This window comes from Haemorhous mexicanus, chromosome 6, assembly GCF_027477595.1.
Source record: "Haemorhous mexicanus isolate bHaeMex1 chromosome 6, bHaeMex1.pri, whole genome shotgun sequence".
Taxonomy (NCBI): Eukaryota; Metazoa; Chordata; class Aves; order Passeriformes; family Fringillidae; genus Haemorhous; species Haemorhous mexicanus.
The window spans coordinates 9,285,190-9,312,772 of NC_082346.1; the positions used below are offsets into that span (position 1 = coordinate 9,285,190).

General features: G+C 40.1%; 1 protein-coding gene across 1 annotated transcript in view; it reads left to right on the plus strand.

Moving 5' to 3' along the window:
• The window catches only part of PPFIBP2 (PPFIA binding protein 2), a 76,125-nt gene that overhangs the window by 30,063 nt on the left and 18,479 nt on the right, over positions 1-27,583 (plus strand). Inside the window, exons 3-8 of the mRNA XM_059848401.1 lie at positions 3,727-3,816; positions 7,675-7,788; positions 15,920-16,051; positions 22,811-22,903; positions 25,406-25,514; positions 26,949-26,981. Of these exons, the coding sequence (XP_059704384.1) occupies positions 3,727-3,816; positions 7,675-7,788; positions 15,920-16,051; positions 22,811-22,903; positions 25,406-25,514; positions 26,949-26,981 (571 nt within the window). The remainder of the gene's footprint in view (positions 1-3,726; positions 3,817-7,674; positions 7,789-15,919; positions 16,052-22,810; positions 22,904-25,405; positions 25,515-26,948; positions 26,982-27,583) is intronic.

A 27,583-nucleotide genomic window follows, 5' to 3' on the forward strand; every position in this document is an offset into this window, starting at 1 on the left:
AGCACCTTTGGGTGGGAGAGTTGGTCTGCTGGAGGGCAGGAAGGCCCTGCAGAGGGATCTGGACAGGCTGGAGAGGCCAATGGTGTGAGATTCAACAAGGCCAGGTTCTGGATGCTGTCCTTGGGTCGCAACAACCCTGTGGAGCACTACAGGCTGGGGACACAATGGCTGGACAGTGGCCAGAGAAAAGTACCTGGGGGTACTGGTTGAGAGTGACTGAACATGAGCCAGCTGTGCCCAGGGGGCCAAGAGGGCCAATGACACCTGGGCTGCACAGAAATATTGTCCCCAGCAGGAGCGGGGCAGTGGCTGTTCCCCCGTGCTGGGCACTGGTGAGGGCACGCCTCGAGTGCTGTGTCCAGTTCTGGCCCCCTCAGTTCCGGAAGGACATTGAGGGGCTGGAATGGATCCAGAGAAAGGCAGTGGAGCTGGGAGGGTCTGGAGGGTAAAAAGTCCTGTGAGAAGCATTGAGGGAGCTGGGGGTGTTCAGCCTGGAGAAAAGGAGGCTCAGGAGTGACCTTATCACTCCCTAGAACTGCCTGACCAGGAGGGTGGAGCCAGGTGGGGATCAGCCTCTCCTCCCAGGCAACCGGTGACAGGATGAGAGAAATGGCTGAAGTTGTGCCATGAGAGGTTCAGACTGGATGCTAGGAAAAATTTAATCACGAAAAGGGTTGTAAAACCTGGGAACAGACTGCCCAGGGAGATGGTGGAGACACCATTCCTGGAAGAGTTAGAAAAATGTGTAGATGTGGTACTTGAAGACATGGTTTTATGGTGAAAATGGTGGTGGTGCTGCTTGAACTCACTAATCTTAGAACTCTTTTTCAGTCTTAAGAATTCTATGATTCTTGTAGGCAAAGTATTTATGGCATGCAGTTGTTTTTTTATCTGCAGGCAGTGGTACTGCCATCAGCATACCTTTAGCTATCTTGCCTTAGCATATCTCTCTTTCTACTTTGTTATCGTAAACTTTTTAACATGTTTTGTGCAATCTCTCTCATTCTTTCATTGGAAGAGGCATAGTTAACATATTTGGCTTATAATTTGTCTAGCCCAGGTAACAATTTTTGGTCTTTAATGCTGCACCTTCTGAAGTAACAACTTCATAGGAAATCCTGCAAATTCAGCCTTTTAAACTAAGTAACCACATGACCAGTGTTTATTTATTGTTTGGGAGTTCTTAGAGTAAGATGTGGTCTTGTGTCTTTTGTGTATTCAGTTCTGTATTCAATTGCTGCGGATACATGTGACATGTTGCTCAGTTTCCTCTCAGTCCTGATTCTCACAACTGCAGAATGCTCTCCAACCATCCACAGATGGCCTTGGCTCATGTTACACTGTTTTATCTTGTCTTTATACACACCACAAAGAATTACCGAGGCTCAAACAACTGCTGTACATCAATCAGACACTTTTATTTAGCAGGTCATTTTTCTGTCTACTGTACCATCCTGTGCTTATCTGAGGCCTTTCTGGCTGACCTCACACCTGCATATTTAGAGCCATTTCTGTGAGGTCTTGAACCCTAGCTGTACTTATTATGAGCTGGTCAAAAACTTGTGACAAAAGAATATTTTGAGTAGAGTTAACACGTTCATCTTTTGATGATGAGTGCTGGTAAGTGAGGTGTGGAGTGAGTACCGGCACATTCTGTTTTCAGTGTCCCTGTTGGCCCCTTATACAGGCACAAAAGACCAAGATTATTGAATTTAGAGGTCATTCTAGTTAAGGGCCTTGCAGCTATGCTAAAGGACATGGTTGAAACATAAGAGCCAGATGCATAGGAAAAGAGTATAAATAATACAATGCAAGTCAGCACTGACTTGCTCGAAGTTATACATTTAAACAGAAACAAAGAGTAAAAACAGAATGAAGAACGGGCTGGCAGCTAAATAAAAGCATTTTAAAAGGATCTGGAAGTTATAGGCCCTTGGCTGAAAATACATTAATTTTACTATATGTTTAATTTGCAAATAAATATGGCCCAGGAGTCTGTGAAAGGTTTTACCACTCAAGCCAGTTTCAGCTGGAGTCCTGTGTCTCCCCTTAAGCCTTTAATTTCAGAAGAAGTTGGGAAATAGTTGGTGAAGAGGAACCAAAATGAAAGCAACAAAACAAAACTTGAAAAATTAATCTCTGAGGAAATGACAGAAAAACTTGTATTTTCTTTCACAGCATGAAGAGGGACCTGCTAATTAAGGACGTAGAGATAATCTTCAAATATGTAAAAAATCTCTAAAGTGAATGGAAGGACCTGTTTTTTAATTTATGGTGGTATGATAGCCATGAAGTTGAAGAGATGATTCAGATTAGGCATGAAGAAAAATGCTCTCATGATGGGTAGGGAAGAAGTAGATGGAGAAGCTGTGAGTTCCATCTCTGGGGGTCTTTAGAAGAAGACAAAACAAGAATATTGCAAATATTCATTGGCCCTAGGACAGAATAGTGAACCAGAAGATCTCTTCAGACACCTCTGAGCCCGTGTTTGTTGTTGCCATTGAGATTCCCTCAACTTCTTTTAAAATGATCAGAGACAAGGGTGTTTGATTTCTCTCAGCTTACAAAAGTCCACACTTGTATCTAGTGCCACACTTTATCCAGGTCAGCGCTTTATGGCTTGAAAAGTGTCTTTTGATTGGATAAAAATTTGGTTCCTTGATTTAACTCAGATTAAATAGCACCATTTTTATTTCAGTATTTGTTTTAGGTTTGGGCCTGTTGGCCTGAGTATAGATTAAGAAGCTATAAATATATTTAATTTTTTTTAAAAAAATCTGTTCACAAATGTTCAGTTGAAAAAGAAAGGGCAGTTGGGGAGGAGGATTATAATTCTATTGGTGCCATTGTGCAAGTAACTATAAATGAGCAGTCAGCTGCAGTGGAAGGGAGCTTCTTGGATTCCTGTGTAAGCTGAAAATCCAGGCTGAGTGTTGTGTTCCCTGGCAGAAATGCAGTGCCTGCAGTGGAGCTGGGAAATCAACCTCTGGGGGCTCAGGTTACTTTTGATGCTCTGAGCAAGCAGCTCCTTTCCCACAGTGTCTCAGTGTGCAGGATGAACCAAGGAGACTCTTCTAAACTTAAAGAAATCCACAGATTATTTTAATGGTGGTGTTTCTATGTGAAGTGCTAAAATTCACAATAAATGGGGCATAATAGCTAACGACAGGCCATATTTTAAAAGGTATGGCTCCCTTGAGCCTTTTAGAAGTCCCTAAGTAATTGGGTGGCTAGCATAGTTCCTGATAAGAATTTGATCATTTAAATAATTTTTAGTTGCTAACAAAAAACGTCTAATTTTCTTTCAGTCATTTCTAGGAATAATACACCTATAGCAATTTTTACCACTTGAAAGTAAGTACGAGATTCATTACTGTGGAGAATAGATATTTCAAATTAAAAGAATTTTGTTTTTGTAAGATGGTATTTTCCATTGAAATGATAATTTTCTAGAAAATATCAGTCTATTCATTTACCACTCTTGAATGCTGGAAATGAGAGAGTACTCAGAATACAGCTTAAAAAAAGTTACATTCTTAATGTACATTATTTAAATGTACAGTAATTACAGGCTTAATACATATGAAATAAACAGTTCTGGTCTATACACACATTTTTTCATATTTTTTGTCTTGTAAGAACTGCTTAATATACAAAACTTATATTAACTGTTGCTTGAAATGGTAACTGTAAAAATTCTCACAGCACTTTTTTTTCCCCTCCCAGTCACAGGTGAACCATCATTCATCAAACAATGAAACTTATCAAGAAAGGTTGGCGCGATTAGAAGGTGATAAAGAGTCCCTCATCCTGCAGGTATGTCCAAAAGAGAGAAGAATTTTGTCTGCACAGTTGATATCCAGTGCCTAAAAGCTGAAGTGGCAGAGTATTTTCTGTTAAACAAATGTTAGCAGCTCGCCAAATGTAGCTGATATTTAACCAGGAATTAATTTGTAATCTGTATAATCCCTCTAAATGATTCCATGGTGGTAAGACCTGGTAGAGAAGAGTGTAACAGTAGTAAAAGTGTGGAGAGAGTGGCAAAGGGATTAAAAATAATTCTGTCCCAGGCTACTGCTGGGATAGTGGTTCTCATTCTAAGTTTGCTAGGTTGTGCCAATTTTCTAGGTTCTGTATGCCACAATTTTCTTAATGAACCAGAAGATCATTAAAAGGTAGATAGATGGAACTGGTATTTTTCCTGTTTATATGCCGTACCAAAATTGTTTACATCTTCTAAAAGCTTAAGGCAGAGGAAAACAAGGATAGAGAAAATCTGACAGTAAAATGCATGCCTAAGCTATTCCAGGTTCCTGTTTCTCAGTTTACCAAACTTTTTTCAAAAAGATCCCATGTCCCATGTAAGTTCTCCTCCTGGAGAAAACATATGTTGGACAACTTCAAAAAAATATTATTTTTCTGTGTATTTTTGCTGATACTAAACTGTACATTCCATGCTATTTAAAAACCTGAAGCTGCAGATAATTTAAATGGTCTTTGCATATCCTTTCCTTTCATGCTTTTAAATGCATATTATAAGCACCTCTATTTATATCAAAGTTGAAGTGTGTTTGGTAGGTGCTCTCCCTGCTTTCTGTCACAAGTTTCTGTAAACATGTCTTGTCCTGTATGTTCTGCTCACACTTGTGTTCATTTACTGAGCAGAAGCTTCACTGCTGTTGTTAAATAAACAATAATTGTTTTGAGACACAAGCTTTGGCTTGGTTGGATTTTTTTTTTCTCCATTACTGCTAAGCTAAATTGCTATTACCAAATTTTGGAAAAAAACTGACTGAAAAACAATCTTCTGGTTGGAATTTAAGTGTATGCGACAAATTCCCTTTACAACTGATATTTATTAGAACACCTTTTATTAATCAAGTGGCTGTTACCACTAAAAACTTGATTCCATTAGTAAAAGCAAGCAGCTTCTCGCACTGCCCATTCGTCTGTTGAATGCAGGAGCAGCTCATGAGTGGAGAGGCAATGAGGTGCCAAATCCAGGTGTTCCATCCAGAGCTGAGGGTGGGACTGGTGCACCTCTGAGGGTCTCCTTTGTTCCCCACCTTTTTGTGCAGTCCTGTGATCTGTGCATCAGCTTTTGTGGGTCTGACAGGCCCAGTGCTGATAGGTCCCTGCAGACTGTCCCAGGCTGATGCTCAGGATGTGCTGCTCTTCTCTTTGTCCTGCAGATTTGCAGGAACTATTTCTTCGTCCACACAGACAGGTACCCAGGGAAGTAGCCAGCCAAATGCACAAAACACAGGGGTTTATGACACGTTTTGGGACCTGCCTGGAGTTTTTCTCAGAAGGAATAGAGTAAAATCAGAACTAGAAAATGTCTCTCTTGCATTTTACTCCCATCATTTCCACCCCCCCATCAAACCCCAAGGCTTAGTCAATATTTATGCATTTTCCTTTCCCACTGTGCAGTGTTGCTGTGGAACTGCAACAACCCCAGGCAAATAAGATAGACTAAAACCTCAGTCTGGAAGGTGAGCATCAACAACAACAAAGCTGCCAAGGTCGAGCTGGGTTTAGGACCTGGTTTACACCAGGTCTTCTGTCCAGGCAGTCAAATATGAGGAGCACGGGCAAGTCGCAAGCTGAGGTTTCATGGCCTGAGGGACTCTGCTGGTGCAAACCTGGATGTTGGGCTTGACCTTTGGCAGGAAGGATGAGAAGAGAAAGGGAAACAGAGCACCTTTGTTCTGTGGCTTGTGCTGAATTGCACCAGGGACTGTCCCATAGCTGTGATCTGGAGGGAATAAGAGGCTGGGAGCCCTCCAGCCTGGCCTCAGACTTTTAAACCTTTCTAACACTCCATTTTTTGCTAAATGCTCAATGCTCCTCACTTCCACAGAAAATATGTTACCTGCAGGCTGAGTCTTGCAGGTGTTGCACTCCTAAGGCAAGATGGAATTGCCAGTTTAGCATAAACTGGGATTTTGTTCTGGGTGCAGCCTACAGGTTTCTTGAAGAGCCTGGCAGATGTGATCCTGGAGAGAGGGGAAAATATGAGCTCCAAGTGGCTGGTGTTCCTCTCAGGCCAGCTGCTGGAACACCCAACATATGCTTCCAAAGCTGCTAAGCTTTCACTAAATTCCTTTGCAGGTCACATTTAACATCCAGAGTTTTCTTTCCATGTTGCAATGGTATTTAAACCTAACCTGAAGCTCTAAATAAAGCTGGTTTTCTTTCTCTGGAACTTGCATCACGCTGAAGCAGAGAATTCAGTTTGTCTCTTCATGCCTTCTGACCTCACATGGGGATTTTTGTGTATCATCCCTCATTTAATGGGAACAAAACAAAGCAGGCAAGCAACAGATTTACTTGCAGGGAGTTCTCCAGCTTGGATGTGTCCCCCTGCCATCTGCCTCCACCCACTCCTTCCCAACACCTCTCATCCTGAGTTCAGCTGTACTCTAAGCTACAGACAACAACTTTAATGGAAAAAAAATAGTCTTTTCTTTCTTTTTTCTGTGATTTTTCCCAGGCATGCTTGGCATTGTGTCAGCAGGTAAAAGAAAGACAGACATCTCCCTTTGCAGCTTCCCTGAAGTGAATTCAGTTGTTCATTGGGTTTTAGGCATGCTGTGTAGTGGATATATCTTAAAAGTTTCACTTCCACATACTGTACATTTTTATTTTGTTGTATTAATAAAGGTGTTGCAGGGTCGGATGTGAGAGCATATATAAGTTTTTATTAACGCATTTTCTTCAAAATTAAGTTTAAACACCTTAGGCTCCTTTGTTTTAGATAATATTTTTCTACAATAATCAAGGCTTTTTTTATAAATAAATAGTCACAATGAATATACAGAGTGTATAGTCTCCTTAACGTAAGAATTATCACTGGGGTTTTTCCATATCTTTCTAACATTAGCCTGGGTGCAGTTTTTTCTGCTTTGCAAGATTTGGGTTCAGCTACTGGGCTTTTTTTATAGCACACTAACTTCTCTCTACCACCATTCCCACAGTTCTTTACCAGGATTGCTTATTGTTTCTTTTCCTGGGGTTCATTGTCTGTATCTCCCTGCTTTTGCTTTCATGTTTTGGCTTGCCAAAGCCTGGCATTCTTTGTTGGAATAGAACTTTGCCACAGCTAAAACTTGCCTTTCACTCATTGCATTCTTTATAGCTTCAGAACTCTTTATTGATAGGTAATCTATCAATAAAGTTTTGTTCTCGTAAGAAGTAAAGAAATTGGTTGGGTTGGGAATGAACAGTTTTCCCACTTGTCTGTTTTAAGGAGTGAAATGCCAGCAGAAGCCGAAATGGCGTTGCACGCTCCAAAACCACATGAAACATTTCCAGTATCCTCTGTTCTTGTTTGCTCCTTTCTGATTTTCCAGACCTTTGCATGAAGGGACCCAGGCTACCTATAGGTAGCATTCCACCTCTCCTTGAAATGCCCTTTCTTTTTTATATCAAAACAAAACAGTTGCAGGGGAGGGGAGATGAGAGGGCGGGGTTGGAGTGAAATAGAGGTAAGGCTGCAAAACTTCTCTCTTGGTAGAGCAGGTTGCTGCAGTGCACAAGAATATTAAAGCATTGAGGGCTTTAAAAGGGACCTTTTTGTCAAAACGTGCTTTTGGATGTTATATGCATAAGGTAATTGAAACTTATTTACAGTCAGTTCAGTAGCACTGTGCTTCTCCTCTCAAATTACAGGTGAGTGTTCTCACAGACCAGGTGGAAGCTCAAGGAGAGAAAATCCGGGACTTAGAAATCTGTCTTGAGGGGCATCAGTTGAAGCTGAATGCTACAGAAGAAATGCTCCAACAGGTAAAAATCTGGATTGCAGACCTTCTCCGGAGGTGGGGTGAGCATACATGGTCAGCTTGTCTGTATGTGTGACTGCTTTTGGCAACAGGATAAAACAGGGAAGAAAAAAAACCGCTTCTTTTATTGTTCTCCTCCTGCTTTGCACTTCCACCCCCACCCCCCCCCAATAAATGTTTCTTTGTTTTCCTGTTGCAGAAACGTTTTACTGGCTGGTTGCATAATCCTGTACGTGGCAGCATGTAAAATGAAACTATTGTGCCTTATTTGAACTGTGCTTATTTGGACATGGCTGAGTAACTGGTTAGACAGGTTTAATGTATCTTATACATGTAGGAGTTATAGAATTAAAAGGTTTTATTTAAATGTCTTCTGTTTTCCTATGGCTTTGAAGTTGAACAAGCAGCAATTTGGAATGAATTACTGTGTCAAGTTCTGTTCTATAACCATTTTTGCTTAACTTTGGAGCTTTCCCCTTACTTTGAGATGAGAAAATCAGTATATTAAGACATTTTTTATTTATTTGAATCAACAGTTTCAGGCTATGTGATTTAATTTTTGCTCTTTAATGCTCTGTGTTGAGGGAGTAGAGCAAATGATAAATTAAATACCTTACAGAACTTGCAGGTCTGTTGGTGCCAAAGTTCTTTCCCTGTACAATTTTCTGTTGTTACAAATGCAAATTATCTGTAATTTGCTAATTTGCTAATGCAGTACATAGATACTAAAAATAAATTTGAAACTGTAAATAAACCTCAAAAATCTATGCCATACATTTTTAGGATAGATACTGTTCTCTATGAGCTTAGTTTTTCTCCCCAGACAAATATTTTGTGTTATAAAGTTGCTATTTTATGCCATGCGGGATACACAAGCCTTTCATGAACTGATCTTAGCTTTAAATGAAGATAAGGATCCTTGTGTATGTGTATGTAAACAGCAGCAGTTTCTATAAGATAAAATTGTATCCTAAACATTTTAAATTCTAATTCTCAGAGGTTCTTGAAAAAACCTTCCATCTCACACAGTCCAAAATGCTTCCAGCTGGGCAAGGTTGTATTCTGAGGGGACAGCTTTAAAAATGCAAACTGTGAGTGCATGCAGTTTTCCAGTGAGATCTGAAGTGAAACTCAAAGAACATATTTTATGTTCATTTCATAACATGATTATTTAAGTTGTGAAAATATGTTTTCAGGCTCCAGGAAGGCATTCCCGACAGAGTGCAGAAGCTCCCCATTCCAGTCTAGAGCTAGATCATTGCTCTGTGACTTCTGCTAAAATTGCTTATTCTTTCTCTGACTTAAAATGTTTTGCCCAGATAGCCTTCTGAGGAACAGTGAACTTAAAGCCATATTTACCAGAACACTGAGGCATCTGAAATTAGAATATAATGTTGCAGGAACATTGCCATTTCAGTGAAAATATTTGCATCTGCTTGTCTGGCCTTAGGCACATGCACAAATTGCTTACAAAGCTGATCCTAAAGTGATAAACTGCAAAAGGCTGTACCAAAGCTAAAGAAGTCAGAGAATCTCCAGATATGTCTAAAATAAGCCTTAAATCTAAATTTTGGGATAACTTTGAGCAGCTGTAGTTGTTGTTTCTCCCAGTAGACAGTGGGATTTGGGAAACCCAACTCAGATCTCTCAGCAGTCAGAGAAGTTGTACATTTATTGTCTCAGCAGAGGATCTTATTTAATATCCTTTATTTTGAAGGTTCTCTTCTCCATTCACTTCTCCGTTCCATCTTTTGTTGAAGAGATTATCCTCTGTGGGGGATGAGTTGAGATTTGGGCAGAAGAGAATGACCTGATCATGTGGTGATCATGACATTCATGTCAGATATGTGGCCAGTGGACGTTTCTGCAGGTGATTTGTCAAAAGTAGAGTATGAGTGGTTTCAGGGGTTTCAATAGATGAATCAGTCAGGTTTTGGGGAGATTTGGGTTCAGATCTTCTCAGCCAGCAGCTGCTGCTGGTGTCCTGCTTTTCAGAATGCCTCCTGTTACCCTCTTGAGAGGCGGTGTAGTCTAACTTCAGATTTATTTCATGGTTCTGCTTCCTTATTTACAATATATTTGAACTCCACTGATTTTTTTCCTTTGTGAACTTAAGTCAGATGCTTCCTCAAAGTGGAAAATGGAACAATAAAGATAAAGCCCTGTCTTTTTAATTTCAAGAACTACGAGAAGAGTGATTCATAATTAATTCTGTGCAAAAAAATGCTTCAATAAAAAAAAATTATGAACTTTAAGATAACCTAATGATGGCATCTGGAAGTTCCACAGCAGAAAGGGTATCTAATGCCATCCTGCAAAGTAGTTTTTGCTGAATCTGTGCTAGCAGAGACTTGTCAGGGTGGAGTTACTGGCAAGAAATCCTTCTGGCTTATGATTTATGCACCGTTGTTTTGAACCCTGCTACAAAGTGATCATGGAACCACTTCTGAAACAGCAGCTGAAATAAAAGTTATACAAATATCATAAAGTGGCTGTTCAGCATTTTGGGGTGGGCATCTTGAATGTGGAGTAGCAGCAACAGAGGAGAAGGGAGGAAAGATTCTCCTTTCATCCTTCTCCCTCCTCCTGACTATGTTGCTTCTGCGGCTGATTTGAGCCTGTCATGCTCAGCAACCTTCTCCTCCATGACTGGGAGAAAACTGACCGGGGGTTTAGAAGGAAGGGGCTGTTTTTGTGATGGCTGAGTCAAACAGCTCACAGGAAAGGTCAAGGTGTGGCAGAAGGGCCATGGAGAGATGTGCTTTGACCTCACTGTTTATGGAAGCAGAGCCAAGGAAAATCCAGCTGAGCAGCACTTGAGCAAGGAGAGGATCCTGTGTGAGAGATGCAGAGATGCCCTGGTGTGCAAAGATAATGTGATGCTTAGGGCATCAAACCAAATATTTTACTTTTGTAAGGACACTTTATCCACCACAGGTTGTAATGAAGAAAAGTATTTTTCCACATTGGAGGTGTCTGGGTTTTCTTCCTTCAAGGAAATGAAACAGGCCTTTTCAAAACTCATGAAAGTCAATGGCAAAACTTTAATTCAGGTTTGGGCCAAGAAACAAGGTCATCCTTCACAGAAAATGGTAACAGAAAATGTTCTGGAACATGGCTGGCAGCAAGGCACAAGTTTAATTTCATGGAATTACCTTCCAGTGGGATGTCTGCTGCTACTGAATGTGTGAAGGATATGGAAAGGCTTGCCTGTGTGAATAGCTACTTGCCTTTCCCCTTGGCACATTGCAACGGTGATGTCTAGAAGTAAAATTTAAAACAAACATCCTAGAATTATCCTAGGAAAACAATTTATGCTGTGACAGCCCATTTCCAGTATATCAGCTGCTTTAAATTGTAAAGTTATAGCCAATTTGAGAGAGCAATGATGTGTATGTGACTTTGTATTACTAAGTACTTTTTCCAGTCAATTTTAAGAAAGAATTTTTTTTTTTTTATTTTATTTTCTTTCTTTTTTTTTTTGTTTTTTTTAAGAAGAGAGAGGGCCTTGGGGAAATCTCCTCTCAACATGATGTAGAGTTGGAAACAGAAGTAGTTTTTGCTCTATAAAGTTGCCTAAACTGCCCTATAACAGAGAGTACCAGCCATGCCTGATGTAAACACCTGTGGAATCTGACAGCTGTGTCATGTCCATCTGAAAAGTGAACTTCTACACACACAGATTTCACCTCCACAGTGCCTTTGTGTGCATTTCTTGGTAATTGTCATGAGTAAATCTAGTTCATTGCCTCTTTGCTATTCCAGAGCTGTATTTTATTTGTTTAACAGATAGCAATTTCCATTGGAGCTCTCTGGAATAAGGACAGCAGTTTGCTTAACCAAGGACAATTCTGGTCTGGGTGGCAGAGTCTTTCCTGTACCTGAGCTGAACCAAATCCTAGATGTGGTCTAAACGTGTCCTTTTGACTTCCAAATAATTCCTGATGCAATCTAGGGGACTCTTATTGGAGAGTTTTGTTGTGTGAACACGACTGTGTCTTCAATCCAGTGAATTCTTTTGAAAAGCACAAAGGACTTGGTTTTAGGATTCTTTGTGCCTTATAAAAAAATACACATAAAACCTGAAAAGTTTGGGTGTAAACAGGAGTAGATCTCTGTTCTCATGTCAGTTTATGGCCCACTTCTGTCTGGGTGCAAGGGCCAGAGGAAGGTGTGCCAGACAGTGGAGAACCTTTTTAAAAACTGGATTAAAAGTATGCAGGGAGGAGCTGTATCAGAGTAGGAACTTGAAGCCAGGACTGTTCAGTGTGTACCTGCTCTGGTTTTGCAGCTGTCTCATGCTCAGGGGAGCCAGAACCCTGCCTTGGTTGCAGGGTATAAATCTGGTGTGTATCTGTTTGCTCCTCAGCAACTTTGCTGGCTGGGAAAGACCATTCCTTCAACTTTCAGTTGCCTGAGTTATCTGATCTTAGATGAATTTCAGCACTTGTTTATAGCATGCAGGAACTTCTTGCCAGCAGCTGGCTTAGTGTTTCAGATTTTGAAGTGTGCTCTGTGCTGCTCTGGTTGAGCTCTGAGCTTTTCAGAGCGTGCTCTCAAGCTGTGCAGCTTTGTGTCTCCAGGTGAGCACTCCACTTTGCTCTTTTGGAGTTAACGTGGGCAGGAATCTGCTCCTCAGGCAGATCCAAGGGCTGGTCAAGTTGGCAGGGCTATGGGAAGCTCTGTCCTTTCCCTGCCTTAACCATATAATGGGCAAATGTTGAATTGGAGGGCTGTAATTCCCTGCCTGCTACTGCCTTGCACCATTTCATGGTGATTGGACACGTACATCACCCTCAGCTGCGCTTCCAGCTAAGCAAATATCTTATTTCTGCCACAGCTGACACACAGCTCTTGAGAAGTGCAGCCCTCATTGGGGGGGGAGGGGGCTTCTGGCTCCATTTTTCTTCCCAGGTAGGTAGCTTGGTCTGTCTGTCTGTCTCAAGGTTTTTAATAAGGGTGAAAAGTAAGGAATTTTTCAAATGTTGTATTTTGTACTGTGCACAAGTGCAAAGTGGAATCTTTGGGGTTTTTTTTCCCCTCCTCACTTGACTAAAATCTTATTTATGGTTTCTCAACATGGCGTGATTGTTTCCTCTGTTTTGTGGAGAGCTAAATATCCTGGAATTTTCTGTGCTTGCAGCTGAGAGCCTAAAAAATTACAGTGTCTTCTTTTCAAGCTATTTTGGTCATGTTATGTTTTATAAACTGTTTTATAAGAATTGTGTGTTTCCAAGACAACTAAATGTGAGAGTGAGATATACAGCAGCTTCATTGGGAATATTGGAAAGGTTGATTAAGTACTTTAGAAATATACAGTGTGAGTTTTTAAAAGTGCGTTGTGTTTGGAAATAGTTTGCTACTCTTTGATCCGTCTGGTACACGTATATCACCACTTCTGCATGCCTCCTCAATTTTTAAAGTTAAAAGTTGAGTTTAGAAAAAGATCTTTAAGAAGGAAAATTACACTTACATAGTATAATGTATAGTACATTTTAAAACTAAACACAAATATCTTGTTTCTAAAGAAGACTCCCTAGGATATGTTCTATATCTCTTCTATTTTCCAGCTAAGATCCTCCTAAAGCTGCTGCAGCCTAAATTACCATTTTGCCTGTCTTGTGTTATCTTTATTTTTTGCTTTCAAACCAATAACATAAATTTTTATTTTCTTTTCCTACAATTGCACATTTATTCTGGCCAAATTCAAGTTGCATCATACCGCTGAAATACACTATAATTTCTCTGTAACAAAATGGTTCACATTCTTAATGAGCTGTTCACTGTGAGCATCTGCTTGAAGATGAAAATAATTGCTTCCAGATGTTCCCATTTCAAGAGGAGACATTTACTTTAAACGGCACTTGCTTTCAAAGCACAAGTTAGGTCCTCTGGATGCAAGAGCAATTGTCAGCTGTTTTAAATCACTGGAGCTCCATTGAAAACAAACTAGGGATAGTTAGCTGCTTTGCCTATTTTAAGTCACGAGATTTATTCCAGTTTACTCCAGCTGAGAATCTGGTTCCCCAGCTTCAGAGCAAATTGTAAAATTGTGTTTGAGCTGATTAAAAGCAAAGCAAACTCAAGCAGCTGCCTTTGATCTTGCTTGGACCAGGTAGTGCCACCACAGAGCTCCTGAACTTGGGATGAGAGAAGTGAGTGTGGATTGCTCTCCACTGCATAACTAAGGATAATTTAGGGGTCTGTAGGAAAAATAGGAAGTAATGCCAGATGGTGCACTCAAAGGATAGATCTTTTGTTTAAAATCCCTAGAGGGATGCTGCAGCTCCTTGCCTTATTAAGAAATATTCCTCCCATATCATGGAACACCATGTCAGTGTCCAAAAAATTTCTAAATGTTGTTTTAGCTCAAGAGTGGATAGAGTCTGTCTATGGGGCCAGAGTTTCCTCATCCTGCTCTTCTTTCTGATGTTCAGTGGCTTTATTTCATATCAAAGTCCCCATTTTTAACTCTGTTTTAACCTGCAGGAGTCTGCTGTCTTAACAGCTGTGCAGAGCCTGTTCCAGTCTGGACTGGGATGTGCCCCTGAAACTCCTGCAAATTTGTGTTTTTCTAGAAGACAGAGGAGTTATTTGTAATTATAATTGTAATTTGTAATCCCCTGTGTAGAAAGCGGCTCCTCCTGGGATTTCATTAAGTGACTGCCTCTTTATAATTAAAAAAAGTCCATGCAATATCTTTTCCTGATTAGGGCTTGATTTATTTCATTCAGAGAAGACAAAAAAAGAAAAGCCAAAACCACGAGGCTACATGTTTGTTTATTTTCCCATCCATCCACAAATATCATTGCCAATGTCAGCAGGAATGGGCATGGCATTGAGAATAGTGGGTGGCTTTGATAATTGGTGTTGCAATGCAGATGCAAGTTTAGCACTATTTTTAATTTGTGCAATATTCCCCACCAGACTAAAATTACTTATATGTAGAGCAGATTTTGAAATGAACTTTGACTCTGTAATCTTTGAAATAACCTTTGTGGGTTCTCCAAACCCACAATGATCTTCTACAATGTACTGTGCAGTTTGGGGCTGGGGAAGAGAAAAGGCTGCTGGATATGGTGATTTCTGATCCCTCAATAACATCAGCATAGATTAACTGTGACAACTTCAGTTCAGTCACTGCCATGTAACTCAAAGCACAGTCTACTGTGATTCCTCAGTGGATTCATATGATCAACACACTAATGGGATTTGTTAATTATCAAAAAATCTTTTAACCATTTGGAAGCCTACATTCTTTCATTAAAAATCGATTTGGTGCTTGGAAAATGAAATATGAAATTTTCAGTAAAGCTTAAACTCCTGGTGGGACTTTTTTATTTTTGAAAACAGAGGTGATAGAGGCATTTGATGTATGCAATATACTCTGTTAAATTTTGGGTGGTTTCTTGCCTTGGCTTTCCTGAAAAATGAAACATTCAGGGAAGGTGTGAATGTTGACCCTTCTCCAAACACACTGATATGACTCCATCCAAAGCTTGTGTACTCTGCAATCTGCAAAACAAACTTGGGGCAAGCAAAAGCCATGAGCAGTTATTTCTCCTTTACAGTGTTTCTTACTTTAGACACTGCCTTTTAGACTCCAGGTGGGACCTTTCTTTCATTGCAGTTCCCTCCACACTGCTCAGCCCTCAAAAGCCATCAGGTGCTACATGGTGTAAGTTACTATTTATTGATGTAGAGGTGTTGCTTGCCTCTGCTACTCAGTTTGGGTTAAGGTGCTCATTCTGCAATACATCCTTTCCTTCATAACACGTGACAAGAAGGTCTACAAGGTAATCCTAAAGCATAACTTTGGCTGATGAGTGTTTTAGGAAGACGCCAGCTCACTTGTAACGTGCCATAATGGAGGTTTGGGTTTGTTCAGCCTCATTATTGTTTTTGATCTCATGTCTAGCCCAGGGATTAACTTTGCCACATATTTTCTTGAAAGAAGGAGTGGGACACAGTGGTTTGGTGATTAACACAGAACATTTAGATGAAAATAACTGCAGCACTTGAGAAACACACTGAGGTTCAAACTGAGGGTTTAATATGGGCCTGCCAATAAAACACATGGCAGTCTGTCAGTGCTCACATAAATAACTGGGGAAATCATTCTGCTTTGCTTTCAGGAGCTGCTAAGTCGCACATCACTCGAGACTCAGAAATTAGATCTGATGGCTGAAGTTTCAGACCTGAAGATTAAGCTGGTTGGTATGGAAAAGGAGCAGAGTGAATATGAAGAGAAACAGTACAAAGCTGAGGTGAGTCGCTTTCATTAGTCATTTTAATTTTTTTCCATGTCTGTGGTGTGTTGTTACACACCTGAGCTTTTGGGCTGAAATCAGCAGGGATTGGGATTTCCCATGCCTGCTGCACAGCCCGTATCACTGACCCTATGAATTCAGGATTATGCATTTTCGGGATGCGGTTTCTTTTCCTCTCTCTCATTATACTTCAGAGGTTGCTGTTTGGCTTTCATCAAGGCAGAGTCCCTTCCAGAAACATTTATTGCAGTGGGTGTTCACTTAACCCTTTCCTTTCCCTGGTAGCTGTGCTGACATGTCTTTGCCAGGCTTTCCAGAACTCTTCCCTCATTTTTGTGGCAGAAAAGACTGTCAGCTCAGTAGTGTCAGGGAAGCCACAAGCACTGAGATCGGGGATTCTAATGTATTTGTGGCACTTGGGAGGGCATTTGCCTCAAATGTGTCTTTCCCCTTGTGGCTACATAATAAATTGTACAAAAAAAATATCATGGGCTGGAGGCAACTTCAGCCCTTACTCCCTTTCAGATGTGGAGAGCTCTGGACATCAAAGGAGCTTTGTGTTTTGCTGTATTGGTTAAGAAAGAGAGTATGAAACAGAGAATTCATCTGAGCAACATCCACATCATGGTGGTGAGCAGCAGGTGGGAGCTGGGAAGGAAAGCAGTCATGGAAGAGAGAAATTCATGCAAATGTGTTTCTCTACTCAGTGGTCGGGTAAGGGGACCAGCTAGCAGGAGAGGACTGCCTGGAAAGGGAGGATTGCTGAGTCTGAGATTTATACATTGCTGACTGGGAAAAAAATAAAACACCCAAACTTTGTTCCATATTGACTTAGGAGGATTTGAAATCCAGGCAGCATTAGGAACTGTTTGCTCTCCATAACTCTGCTAGTGGAATAGGTGATAACTTGATAACTATGCATCAGTACTTTACCTGCAGTGACATAGCTCGTTTGGGGTGTGTTTGCTTTCAACTTATTTATTCTCTGAAGCTTTCTTTAGAGATTCAAAGATAACATAAAGAGAGCAATTTCTGGTAGAGCTTGCAAGCCAGAGAGGCACCAGCTGCTGTTTTTACCACCTGTGGCCCTTCTCATGCTCTTTCAGACATAATTACCAGTGCCTTGTGTACAGAGGGGGCCTGAGCACTCTCAAGCTACCTGAAAATCTGAGCAGGTCTGAGCAGCACCTGATAGCTACAGATGGCAGCCTGCTCCCAGTGCCTCCCATGAGTTAGGAATACAGGGCTGAGGTTGCCTAAATTATTGCAGGGCCAGCCTGGCTCTTGGAAAGCAGCAAAGATTTTGGGTGCATTTTTATGGACGGGATTTTTGAGTGCCTGGGAGGTCTTGTCCTGTGAGCTGTGCAATTCTGCTCCTGCTGCAGTGAGGTGTGTGCCCCCTTGGGTGGGAAAGTTGAGCTTTAGCAGCCTGGATGCCTTGGTGGTGGTGCAAAGTGATAGGACACTTTCCTGCTGAGATGGAAAAAAGGATTCTAATCTGATGGAAAAGTTGAGAATCCTTGTGTTGAGTGTGGGCTGAATTATTTACTACCCCAAAGTGTGATTAGGTTTCTGGCATGTTGAAAGTTGCAAACCTTTGTGTGTGCAAAGTAAGGAAAGGTGTGGGAAACAAACAGCATTTTTGGTTTGCTTGTTGAGTTATTTGTGTATTTATTTCAGATTCTCCTGAATAAGCATTAATCCCATTTATCATGAGTTGCTTTCAGTCAAATTAGTTGCTTAGTTGAATTCTAATGCTTTAACCCTATTTTTGCTCCTTTTCCTGTAAATTATACTAATTTTTCAATACAGACATGATTTCAAACATCAGAATGAAATTTATTCATGTTCTTTACATTATTAGATTGCAGCTGCTTAAATTTGGTAATATTTTGACTGTTTTCCTGAACTCTTTGCCTCCACTACCCAACTACATCTTTCTAATGAAGAAACCACTTTGACAGAAACAAAGAGTCTACCTGTAGTTTGCTCTTGATTTTGGCATTCGGTAGTTAAATCATTTTAAATAGCTTTTTCAGATACTTCATGGCTGACCCTGCTATTTCTAAATATAATAATGGGGCTTTAAAAGTTTTAAATTAAATGTGGCATTGCAGGATCATTCAGCTGAAGCATGTTTTCTCTCTAATTCTAATTTTGTGTCGGCTTATTTCACAGCAGCTGTTTCCAGTCACTTAGAATTTATCTATAGAATTATTTTTCTGGTTGGGCCAGGAGGAAAGAAAGCAAATTAAGAGATTCTTCTAAATGTGTGTGAGTTTTAATGTGTAAGATTGGTTTCACTTTATCTTGTGCAGCTGTCATTTAGGTTTGGTTTTAGTGAGCAGCAAAGAGTTCATCAAGCATCTCTAACCTCCTCTCACAGGTATTGATTTCACACTGAATGCCACTTGTCTCTGGCCCTTCAAAAGTACATACTAAATATAAAGTGCCATTTATTTATATATATTACAGATGGGCCAGGAGAATAGCTGCTTGTACATGGACTGTCTCACTCCTGGCTTTGTCACTTTAATTCCCTTTCTGAGGAACAAAATCCTGCTTTTGACAGAGTAATGCTATGAAGGTTTCTGGATTCTCCCCTGAAGTTGTGTGGCTTTTCTCTTACCTGAGAAGCCTCAGAAATTTTGAAAATGTGTTTTTCTTAATGTAGCAAGGTATGAGGAAGCAGCATTGTGATAAGATTTATGGCTGCCCAGATGTCTGCTCTACCTGAACATGGACAAAAGAGACTTTCTGTCTGCCCTGCTTCTTCTTTTGTAGCATGGTATAAGTTTGTGGGTTTGGCTATAAGCTGCTGGCAAGTATTTTGTGGCTCTTGCAGCTTCTGAATAAAATATCTAGTGCAAAGCTACTTGCAATTCCAAAGAAACCTGAGTCAGTGAGGCACTGACTCCCTCTGGGGAGTCTGGTGTGCTGCCTCACCTGAATCAAGGTGTTGTAGTTAGTGTTAATGAATGTTCATGCTGGGAAAGAACCTCAAAAAGGCCTGTTCTACCTTGAAACTGGAAACAATGGCAAAGTCACCAGCTGGAGTTCCCCTGGGATAAGGGTTTCTATTGTAAATCAAAGGCGACTCCGTCGAAGGGGAGAGAATGATGAGGAAGACTCTGTGGATATTAGAAGGTTAATTAATTACTTTATTATACTATTCTATATACATTTTATCTAAACTGAATCTGTTAAGCATTCACTGTGTGCACAACTGCTCACACTGTGCTGAATCTTGTGGCTGTCTACTGACACACACACACACAGTTGGCCCTGAGGAAATGAAACACCTTCACTTTGGATAAACAATCTCTAGATTGCATTCTACTTTGGTACAACACAGGTACAGTAAGTGATAAGAATTGTGTTTTCTCCTTCTCTGAAGTTCAGAGAATGTGAATCTCAGAAATCTTTGGGAAGAATTGTGCCTTGTTTTTCTCTGTGAAGAGAAATGTGGCAACAGGTTTCTGCCATCTCTGTGCTGTCAGGTTGGCCCTGTGGGATCTGTGGATGCTTCCCCTTTCCCTTTTTTAATGCTAAGGCAAAAGAGAGAATTGCAAGGCAGCAGCAGAAGTGTTTCTGGATGCCCCCATGGAGCCACAAGCAGAGCAGCTGCCAGTTTATGTTCATAAATCTAAGCATCCTGTTGGAGCTGCCCCTCTCCATCCAGAGCCTGGTGTGGGCTGACAGAGCTCTTGCCAAAGAGGGGCACAGACCAAGCCTTGGTGCTAAAAGAAAGTGAGGGAGATGGATTTGTGTGTCCTGCCAGTCCCCATCCCCAGCTGCTGCTGCTCTGGGAGGTACCTGATTGTGGAGAGGATGGTTAAAAAAAAAAAACAAACCAAACAAACCTAATCCTCAAATATGTCCATTAAAGGTTTGCTGGGTGAAAGAGGATAAGCATCAGATATTGTGATCCTGATTGAGCATAATATGTATAAAGGAAAATGTATGCAATGGCTTTTCTGAATTTCATCTTAAACAGTGAGCTAGGAAATACTCAAATGTGTGGAACTCTTTTGTATGAGTTAGGTGAATCTTTGTGAATGTTTAAAGTTGACTGTGGATGCTGTTACTGCCCTGTCCTTGCTGTTCCCTAGCTCTGACTCCTTATTTTACTGCAGAGTTGAGGTTACAGGAGAATTGTTGGCAACTCTAATGAAGAAAATAATAAAAAATTATTTGCCACATCATCTGTTGTTCTGTCCAACAAAATCTTTTTCTCTCCTTTGAAAGATGCATTAAGCTCCTCAAATTTGTTCCACCTGAGAAGATTGAGAAACCACAAAACTTATGTTATTAGTGTCCATGAAAGCTAAGAGAAAGGCACTTCAGACTCATGAAACCTGAAAAAATACTCAGAGCTATTTGCTACACAGTTGGGGAATTTAGGTGAAATATCATATAGATTTTTATACTTGACTTTGGTTTGCTTTCTGAGCTGGATTTTTTGGTGTGTGTGTCACTGATACACACAAATCTAAGAAGCTGACCAGCAAACTGGGGCACTTCCAAATAATTGCTTTTTCTTCTGTGTTGTGCTCCTGATTTCTCCTGCATCTGTTGCTTAACTCCTCCTCCACCTCAAGATCCTGCCCAGATACAGAGAGAGGTAATGGAGTTTTTTCTGCCTCGTGCTAGACCTGGAAACAGAATTACTTTGCTGGTGAATTCTGTGTATAAATTATGAAAGAGCAGGGTATGGCCCCAGCTGAGAAGTTTGCACTTTCTTCCTACTGGATGATTTGGAAGGGTAAATGAATGGAATCAAGTCCCATTTCAGCAGAAGTGTTCCTCTGAGCCAGCATATTAAAATATGTTCCAAATGATCATGACTGTGAAACTTTCATGATCACATGACTGTGAAACTTTCCAAAAAAAGTTTCTGATCTTAACTTCAGAGTCAGAATCATGAATTAGTCTGGAATGTAGATTCTGCTCCATGTAAACTGTGGCTTTGTGCAATATTCCAGGTTTATACTCATTGACATCTACTTTATCAGAAAGGAAACACATAATCTGTCTTTTTTTAGTTTGCCTTTGATGTTCTTTGTCCTGCAACTGTAGAAACATATTCTTTGCATCATTTTTTTTCTCACCTGTATTTTTTTTTTGTCTTTGTTTTCTCCCTTTCCTCCCGTGTTTTCAGTCAGTAGTGAACCTGATCAGTGACCTACAGGAGCAGATGCGTAGACTGCAGCTGGAAATTAATAGTAGGATCCAAGAAAGAAAGTCTCAAGATAGGAAAGCAGACTTGACCCCTAATGGTCCTCAATCTGGTGCAAGATCAGTAGAGCCCCTGGGCCAGAAGAATTGCTCTCGGTGTGAAGTACGAGAAGCTTCCCTTGGCAGAAGCCTCTGTTTCGCCTGTTCTCCCTCTTGCAGAAACTAAATTCCACTAACCAGAGCTGCCTTGGGAATGTTTTGGCATTAATCTTTGTGGCTTTCATTAGCAAAGAATGAGACTGCCATAAAAAATGATGAGGGAAAAAAAAAATCTTACCCCAGACTCTCCGCCCCAATTACTGGGACAAATTTGGTCACCATTGATGGCTGTCTTCTAAAGCACAGAAATCTGTAAAACCCAATCACCCCTTTCAGATTTTTCACAGTTTCCATTTCACTTGTAAGTCTGCAGTGCTGGTGTTTTTGGATTTAGGGGTTGAGATTTGTCTGATTTTGTGAAGCATGCTGGCATGCTGGCATGGTTTGTAGTTTGCTGCTTTTCCTCATGATGATGCCACCCCAGCTGTGCTTGATGCTGTGGCCTAACCAGTCCTCTGAACACAGATTATTAATTCCTGGATATCTTAAAAGCTTAACACAAGTATCAAATAATCTCAGCTAAGACTCTCTGACATGTACTCTTTCTTTTTCTGATTAAAGGAGCCATAATAAAAATAATCTGCTGGTACTTTTAAAATACCAAATCTATCATGGTTTTGTTTATTCCCTGCCATTAGCAGGTACCAGAATTTACATAACAGATCCTGTTTGTATTTGATGAAAAATGTGTCACATGGCAAAACAAAAGTTACTTTGCATAAACGGCTTCATATCACTGATGGTGGAATGATACTGGTATGCCTAGAAAAAAGCATTTTAATACTTGATTTCAAATCAGGTCGTTGCCACATTTCTTTGGTTAAAATTTGCATGCCCTGAACTCATAAGTAATCTTCTTGTATTGTGAGGGAGTTTTCCAGTAATTTCTCTCATAGGTTTATATTATAAAAATAACTATTCTGTGTGTTACACATATTTTGAAAATAGTGCTGATGTTTCTGGGCTTGTTTTTGTGCAGAGCTGCTTAATGGACTATTAGAACTACAGGTTTTAGTTTGGAGAAATAATCTGAGTGAAATCTAGGAGTCATTCCAAATAAATCTTAATGTAATCCAAGATTTTATTGTGGTGCTTAATGTATGTACTGCACAGGAGTCCAAAATTGGGTTACTCCTCCAAACTGTTCCTTTCTTCAGTTCATTTTAAGACTTTTTTTGTCTTGTTAGAGCTCCATCAAGGTTCTAATAATATTGTCCTTTAGAATGAGTAAAATACAATTCTATCAAGGAATGGGAAAAGGGACATTTAAGGGACAGCTTCTTAGAGCAGGTCACAGTTTTTAGTGTGGCAGTTCAACGTTGAATACTGTGTGGTTCATGCATGATCTGTAATTCAGGCCTGGGAAAAATTAATATCTGCCAGAAAAACCTTGCCCTTAATTTCCTTCTTCCTCTGCAGGGTTTGTTACAGGAGCTCAGACACCTCAGGATTAAAGTGGAAGAACTGGAAAATGAAAGAAATCAGTATGAGTGGAAATTGAAAGCAACTAAAGTAAGCACAATCTCTGGCGTTTTCTAATGATAGGCATCTATCAGCTGGGAAGGAATATGCTCCATTTCTCCTCAATATTTACTTTTCTGACATTTACCTTGTGCAGGGTAGCCATGAAGACAAGTTTTCTTTAACCATCTTTGGATTAAATATCTGGGTTTGAAGGTGGTGTATCTTTCTTTGTGCCTTTTGCTCCCTCCATGCAGTTTTCAGTCTGGTACTTCTTGCAATTCTTATTTTAGGGAACCACAAAAGGCATTTTGACTTGCAAAGAGCTGCTCAGAGTAAAGGCCTCTTTGAAGGCTTCCTGGCCTTGATTTGTGTAATGGTGGCAAGCATCTGTGGGATATACTTTCCTGAAGAGGCATGCAAAGTTTGTTGGGTGTTTGCTTACTATGGAATTTGTTTTCACAGACATTAAGCCCAAAATACACCATTAGATCATCTGCTTTGACTTTGTGTATAGCACACTGCACGGCTGCCTTACACTTTTGTTGACCTTAAGTCCTCCAAAGCTGTTGGATCATAATCTGGAGAAACTTGACATGTCAAACATTTAATCATTTTCCCCAGAAATTAGTTTTTCTAGTGGAACATTCTCACTGTTATTTCTAGTTTGAATTTTTAGCCCTTTTCCACTGGATTAAAAAGCACCATACAATTTTTCCTTCTTGTGCTGTAATCACATCTACTTTCATTTGTGTAACAATCCCTGTTGATATGAATGACTGACTCTTGACTTGTGGTTGAATCCTGGAGAAACACTTCAAATTATTAAACTGAATTTTCTATTTAATGCTTGATAGCTTGATCCAGACATGACAAACAGCTATTATTTGTATTAGCATGTCTTTCTTTTGAAAATTCTTGGATGAATAACAGAATGTTGCTGTCATGTCTTTTTTCTCATTAAGATAATAGTTCTTCAGTCCATGAAAATGCTTTCTCTGACGTGGTGGAGATGAACAGCCTTTGGGAAAATATTTTCTCAAGCAGTGTGTGGCCAGCTGCCAAGACAGAAATTATGGAAAAAGTAGGAGCAGAAGGAAAATAGGAAAGAAGAATCATGAAACCCACTGAGGGAGAGAAGGTGCAGGACTGGAAGGGAAGAAAAGTACAAGGAAAGAGAGAGGAAGCAGAGAAATAATCAGAGATGACAGGAATTAGATATTAAGGAAAAGAGAGTCTTTGAAAGAGCTCTGAGGTTGAGTAGATCAGGGGAGGCAAATCCAGATCTGGTATTAAGAGGTCTGCAAGCTTTTGTCTTCCTGCTGTTCCAGCTTCTTAGATGAGAAATTGGAATAAATCCATGGCTGGATATAAAAAGCATATTAGTCAGTGGGAAGTGTAGGAGGCCTTCAGAGATGCAACAAGGCAGATTCTTCTATTCCACGTGGAATTTTAGGCAGAGCAGTGATGTTATCCTGCAATCCAACTGCTTGCTTCCTGGTGAAAATAAGTTTGTGTGTTAATTAATCTGTGTTTCTCCCTGTTTGGATAACGTTGTTTGGTGCTTTCCTGCTTTATTTTATTTTGAGAAACTGGTCACATTCATGGGGGGGGTTGTCCTTTTTCTTTGCTTTTTTCTTCCCTTTTTCCCTACCCCTTTTTTTTTTCTTTTTTTTTTTTTTGTCCTTCATCTGCAAGGAGGTTTGGTGTGCCTTTACAGGGGAAATGCACAGTGTTGACGCACAATTATTTTGAGACCTCTGAAGAAAATCTTATCAATCTGCTGATTTACTAAAATATGCTGCTAGCAGTTTTTCTCATCAATACAAAAACCAGATTAGAATCACAGCATTTCAAGCTGAACAATCACAGAATTCTTCTCCCTCTGTCTTGTTGAGCTTTTTCATGTGGGATTTTCTATCCAAATCAGGTGGCAGCCCTAAATCTCCAATAAATGTAAATGAATATGGTATTCTATTGCATGTGTGTGGTGGTTTTCCAGGCTGTGCTTTCCTTCTACCCTATTTGCTGTTTTGAGGAAAAACAGTTTTGTTATCTTGCAGAGAAGACTCAGTATTAATAGATTCTCAGTTATACTAAAAGTAGTAACTAGGATTAAAAATAAATAATAAAAATAAATAAAATAAAAAAACATCAGTATCTGTTTAAAAATCCTTTGATATCTTTTATCCAAAGTTTGAGTTTCCTAAAATAGTCATTATTACTATTATTATTATTATTATTACTATTACTATTATTATTATTATATGTGGCCAACTTTGTAGCATTGAGAGCTTTCCAGAATTTCCTTACCTACATAAATCCTTGGAAATGTTAGTCTGCCTTCTCCAAGACCTAATTGCATGGGGAAAAATTAGCTTCTCTAATAGCAATAGCAGCATAAATATGTGTAGTTGTCCTGGTGTTTGTGAAATATCCTGAGCTGGTAAATGACCTCAATCACAGCCTTCCTCAGACATCTCCTCAATCCTGGGAAAGACTCACAGACAGTGGGTGGGGAAGTTATTCTGGCTTTGCTGTGCTCTTTTGCAGGCTGAGATAGCCCAGCTCCAGGAGCAGCTGGCTCTCAAAGATGCAGAGATAGAACGCTTGCAAAGTCAGCTCTCCAGGACCTCCTCATACACTGAAGTGGCAGAAAGAGGTAAGAGGAGGGGAAACAAAATTAAAAATCCAGAACCCTGCTTTAAGTTTGCGTTGGTAGCAGCTTGGCACAGGATTGCAAAGCGATACAAAGAAATGCAAGAATGGACTTAAAATTTATTAAGAGAGGAAAAGCAATGTCAATTCATTCTGTGTTCTGGTAGAGTAGAGGCCTTTAATGTGTGAAATTCATTCCAGTCTAGAGGCAGCACAAATTGAAATAAGTGTCCTCAGGACCCTGAAACTTCTTCTGGTGGTGTTTTATTTATAATTGTAAAGACTCATTGTAGTTCAATGGGAATTTATTTTTCAGGTATACCTTGAAAATTTCTTTGAAAAATCCTTGCAGTTTCTGGTTTACAAAGAAAATAAAAAAGGTTACAGTAGTAGCTAAGCCTAACGTTTCAATGTCCAAACATCCTAAAAGAGTCATTGCTTCCTTTCTTCATGGCTGTGTCTCATTCAGGCTCCCTGTCCCATGAAAGTTTGCATTTTCAGTGTCCCTGCCAGCCTGGGCTGGTTCAGGGTTCTGTGATATTGCAGGTTTCTGTTTGTCTCTGTTGACACAGGTCAATGGCACGCAAACCAGTTTGTTTAGCCTTTGGTCTCAACCAGTGGTGCCACAGCTCTCTGAAATATTCACTCCCTGGGGCTCCTGCCAATTGCTGGGCCAGGAGAATATTGAATTAGGGACCTTTTTCCTCTGCAGCACCAACACTCAGCCATGCAGGAGTATTTGTGCAGTTTAGCACAGGCCATCAGCTTTGCTGCTCTAACAGCTTCTGTGGGTGTTAACTGAGGCTTCCCAAGACTGCCCTGGCTGGGATGTGAATTTCCATGTGCTGTGCTTCCCCCTTCCCAGGACTTCCCAAGAACCTCCTCTGGTTCGTTCCAACAGAGTGACTTAACATCTCCTTGTAGTGATCTCACTCAGCTGCAGAGCTTGTGCATGTAGAGAGCTGCATGTCTAACCAGAAAATTAGTTTGTCTAACAGCAGTGCTTGGTAGAGGAACCCTTCTACTAATAGAAGTATGTATTTTCTGTGAGATTCCCAAATAATTTAGGGTATTTCAAAAGAAAGATAGTGGTATGACAGTAAATCTAGAGCTCAGCAGCGTTCAGCTTCTAAAAGTGTGGTGAAACTGTCATTGATTCCAGTGGCAGAAGAATCAAACCCTGTACAAAATCCGTGGGCTACATTCAAGGAAAGCACTTAGATTGCATTTGAATGGAAACAGTAACAATCCTTCTGAAAACAAACAAACAAAAATTACTGATTGATCAGAATTTTAGGTAGTCTTCTCAAATAAAGCTAAAAATGATGTGAATGTACTTGTAGTATGCTAGAATGCATATCCTAATTAAATTGCAAAATTGATCTAATATGTGCTTTTTCTACATACTTTACTTTACCCTCACCACTTCCCATCGTAGAGGAAGTTTATAGGAGAAGGCTAAAAGAAAAACGTAAGCCTTGCAATTCCCTTTTGGCTTTATCTCACTGTTCCTTTCACACCAATGTTAACTCAGATGCCTCCTGCAGCAATAATTCCATCTTTGTTTAGATCTGGCTGTCTAATTGTAACACACACACGAGACACTGCTTTCACTGCTTGCAGCAAGCAGACAGCTCCTTTCCCTGCTCAGTGAGATTTTACTGCAGAAATAAAGGTCACAGGTTCACAAATCAAATTGCTGGACTTCAAAGGGACGTTGTCAAGGTTAACAGAGCCAAAACTTAACAATTGCCCCCTTTTATTTGCACGTCTGTAACCCCCCTTTAATAACAGAAAAGACATCTTCAATTGAAAGCCTTCCTCTTTGGAGGGGAGGATTTAGCCTTTCTTATTTTTTAGATCACAGCATTAAATTAAAAAAAAAAATGCTGAATAAATGTCCCCATACTTGATGATGATAATGAATACTGTAGGTAAAATTTGCTTTAGTGTGCATAAATCTACCTTGGCACCAGTCCTTTTTGAAGTCTAATATTTATAAAGAGAAATTAGTAGGACGGTGATTTTTTAAAAAGTCTCCCAATTGCTTGCCCACTGCCTGCTGGCTTTAGT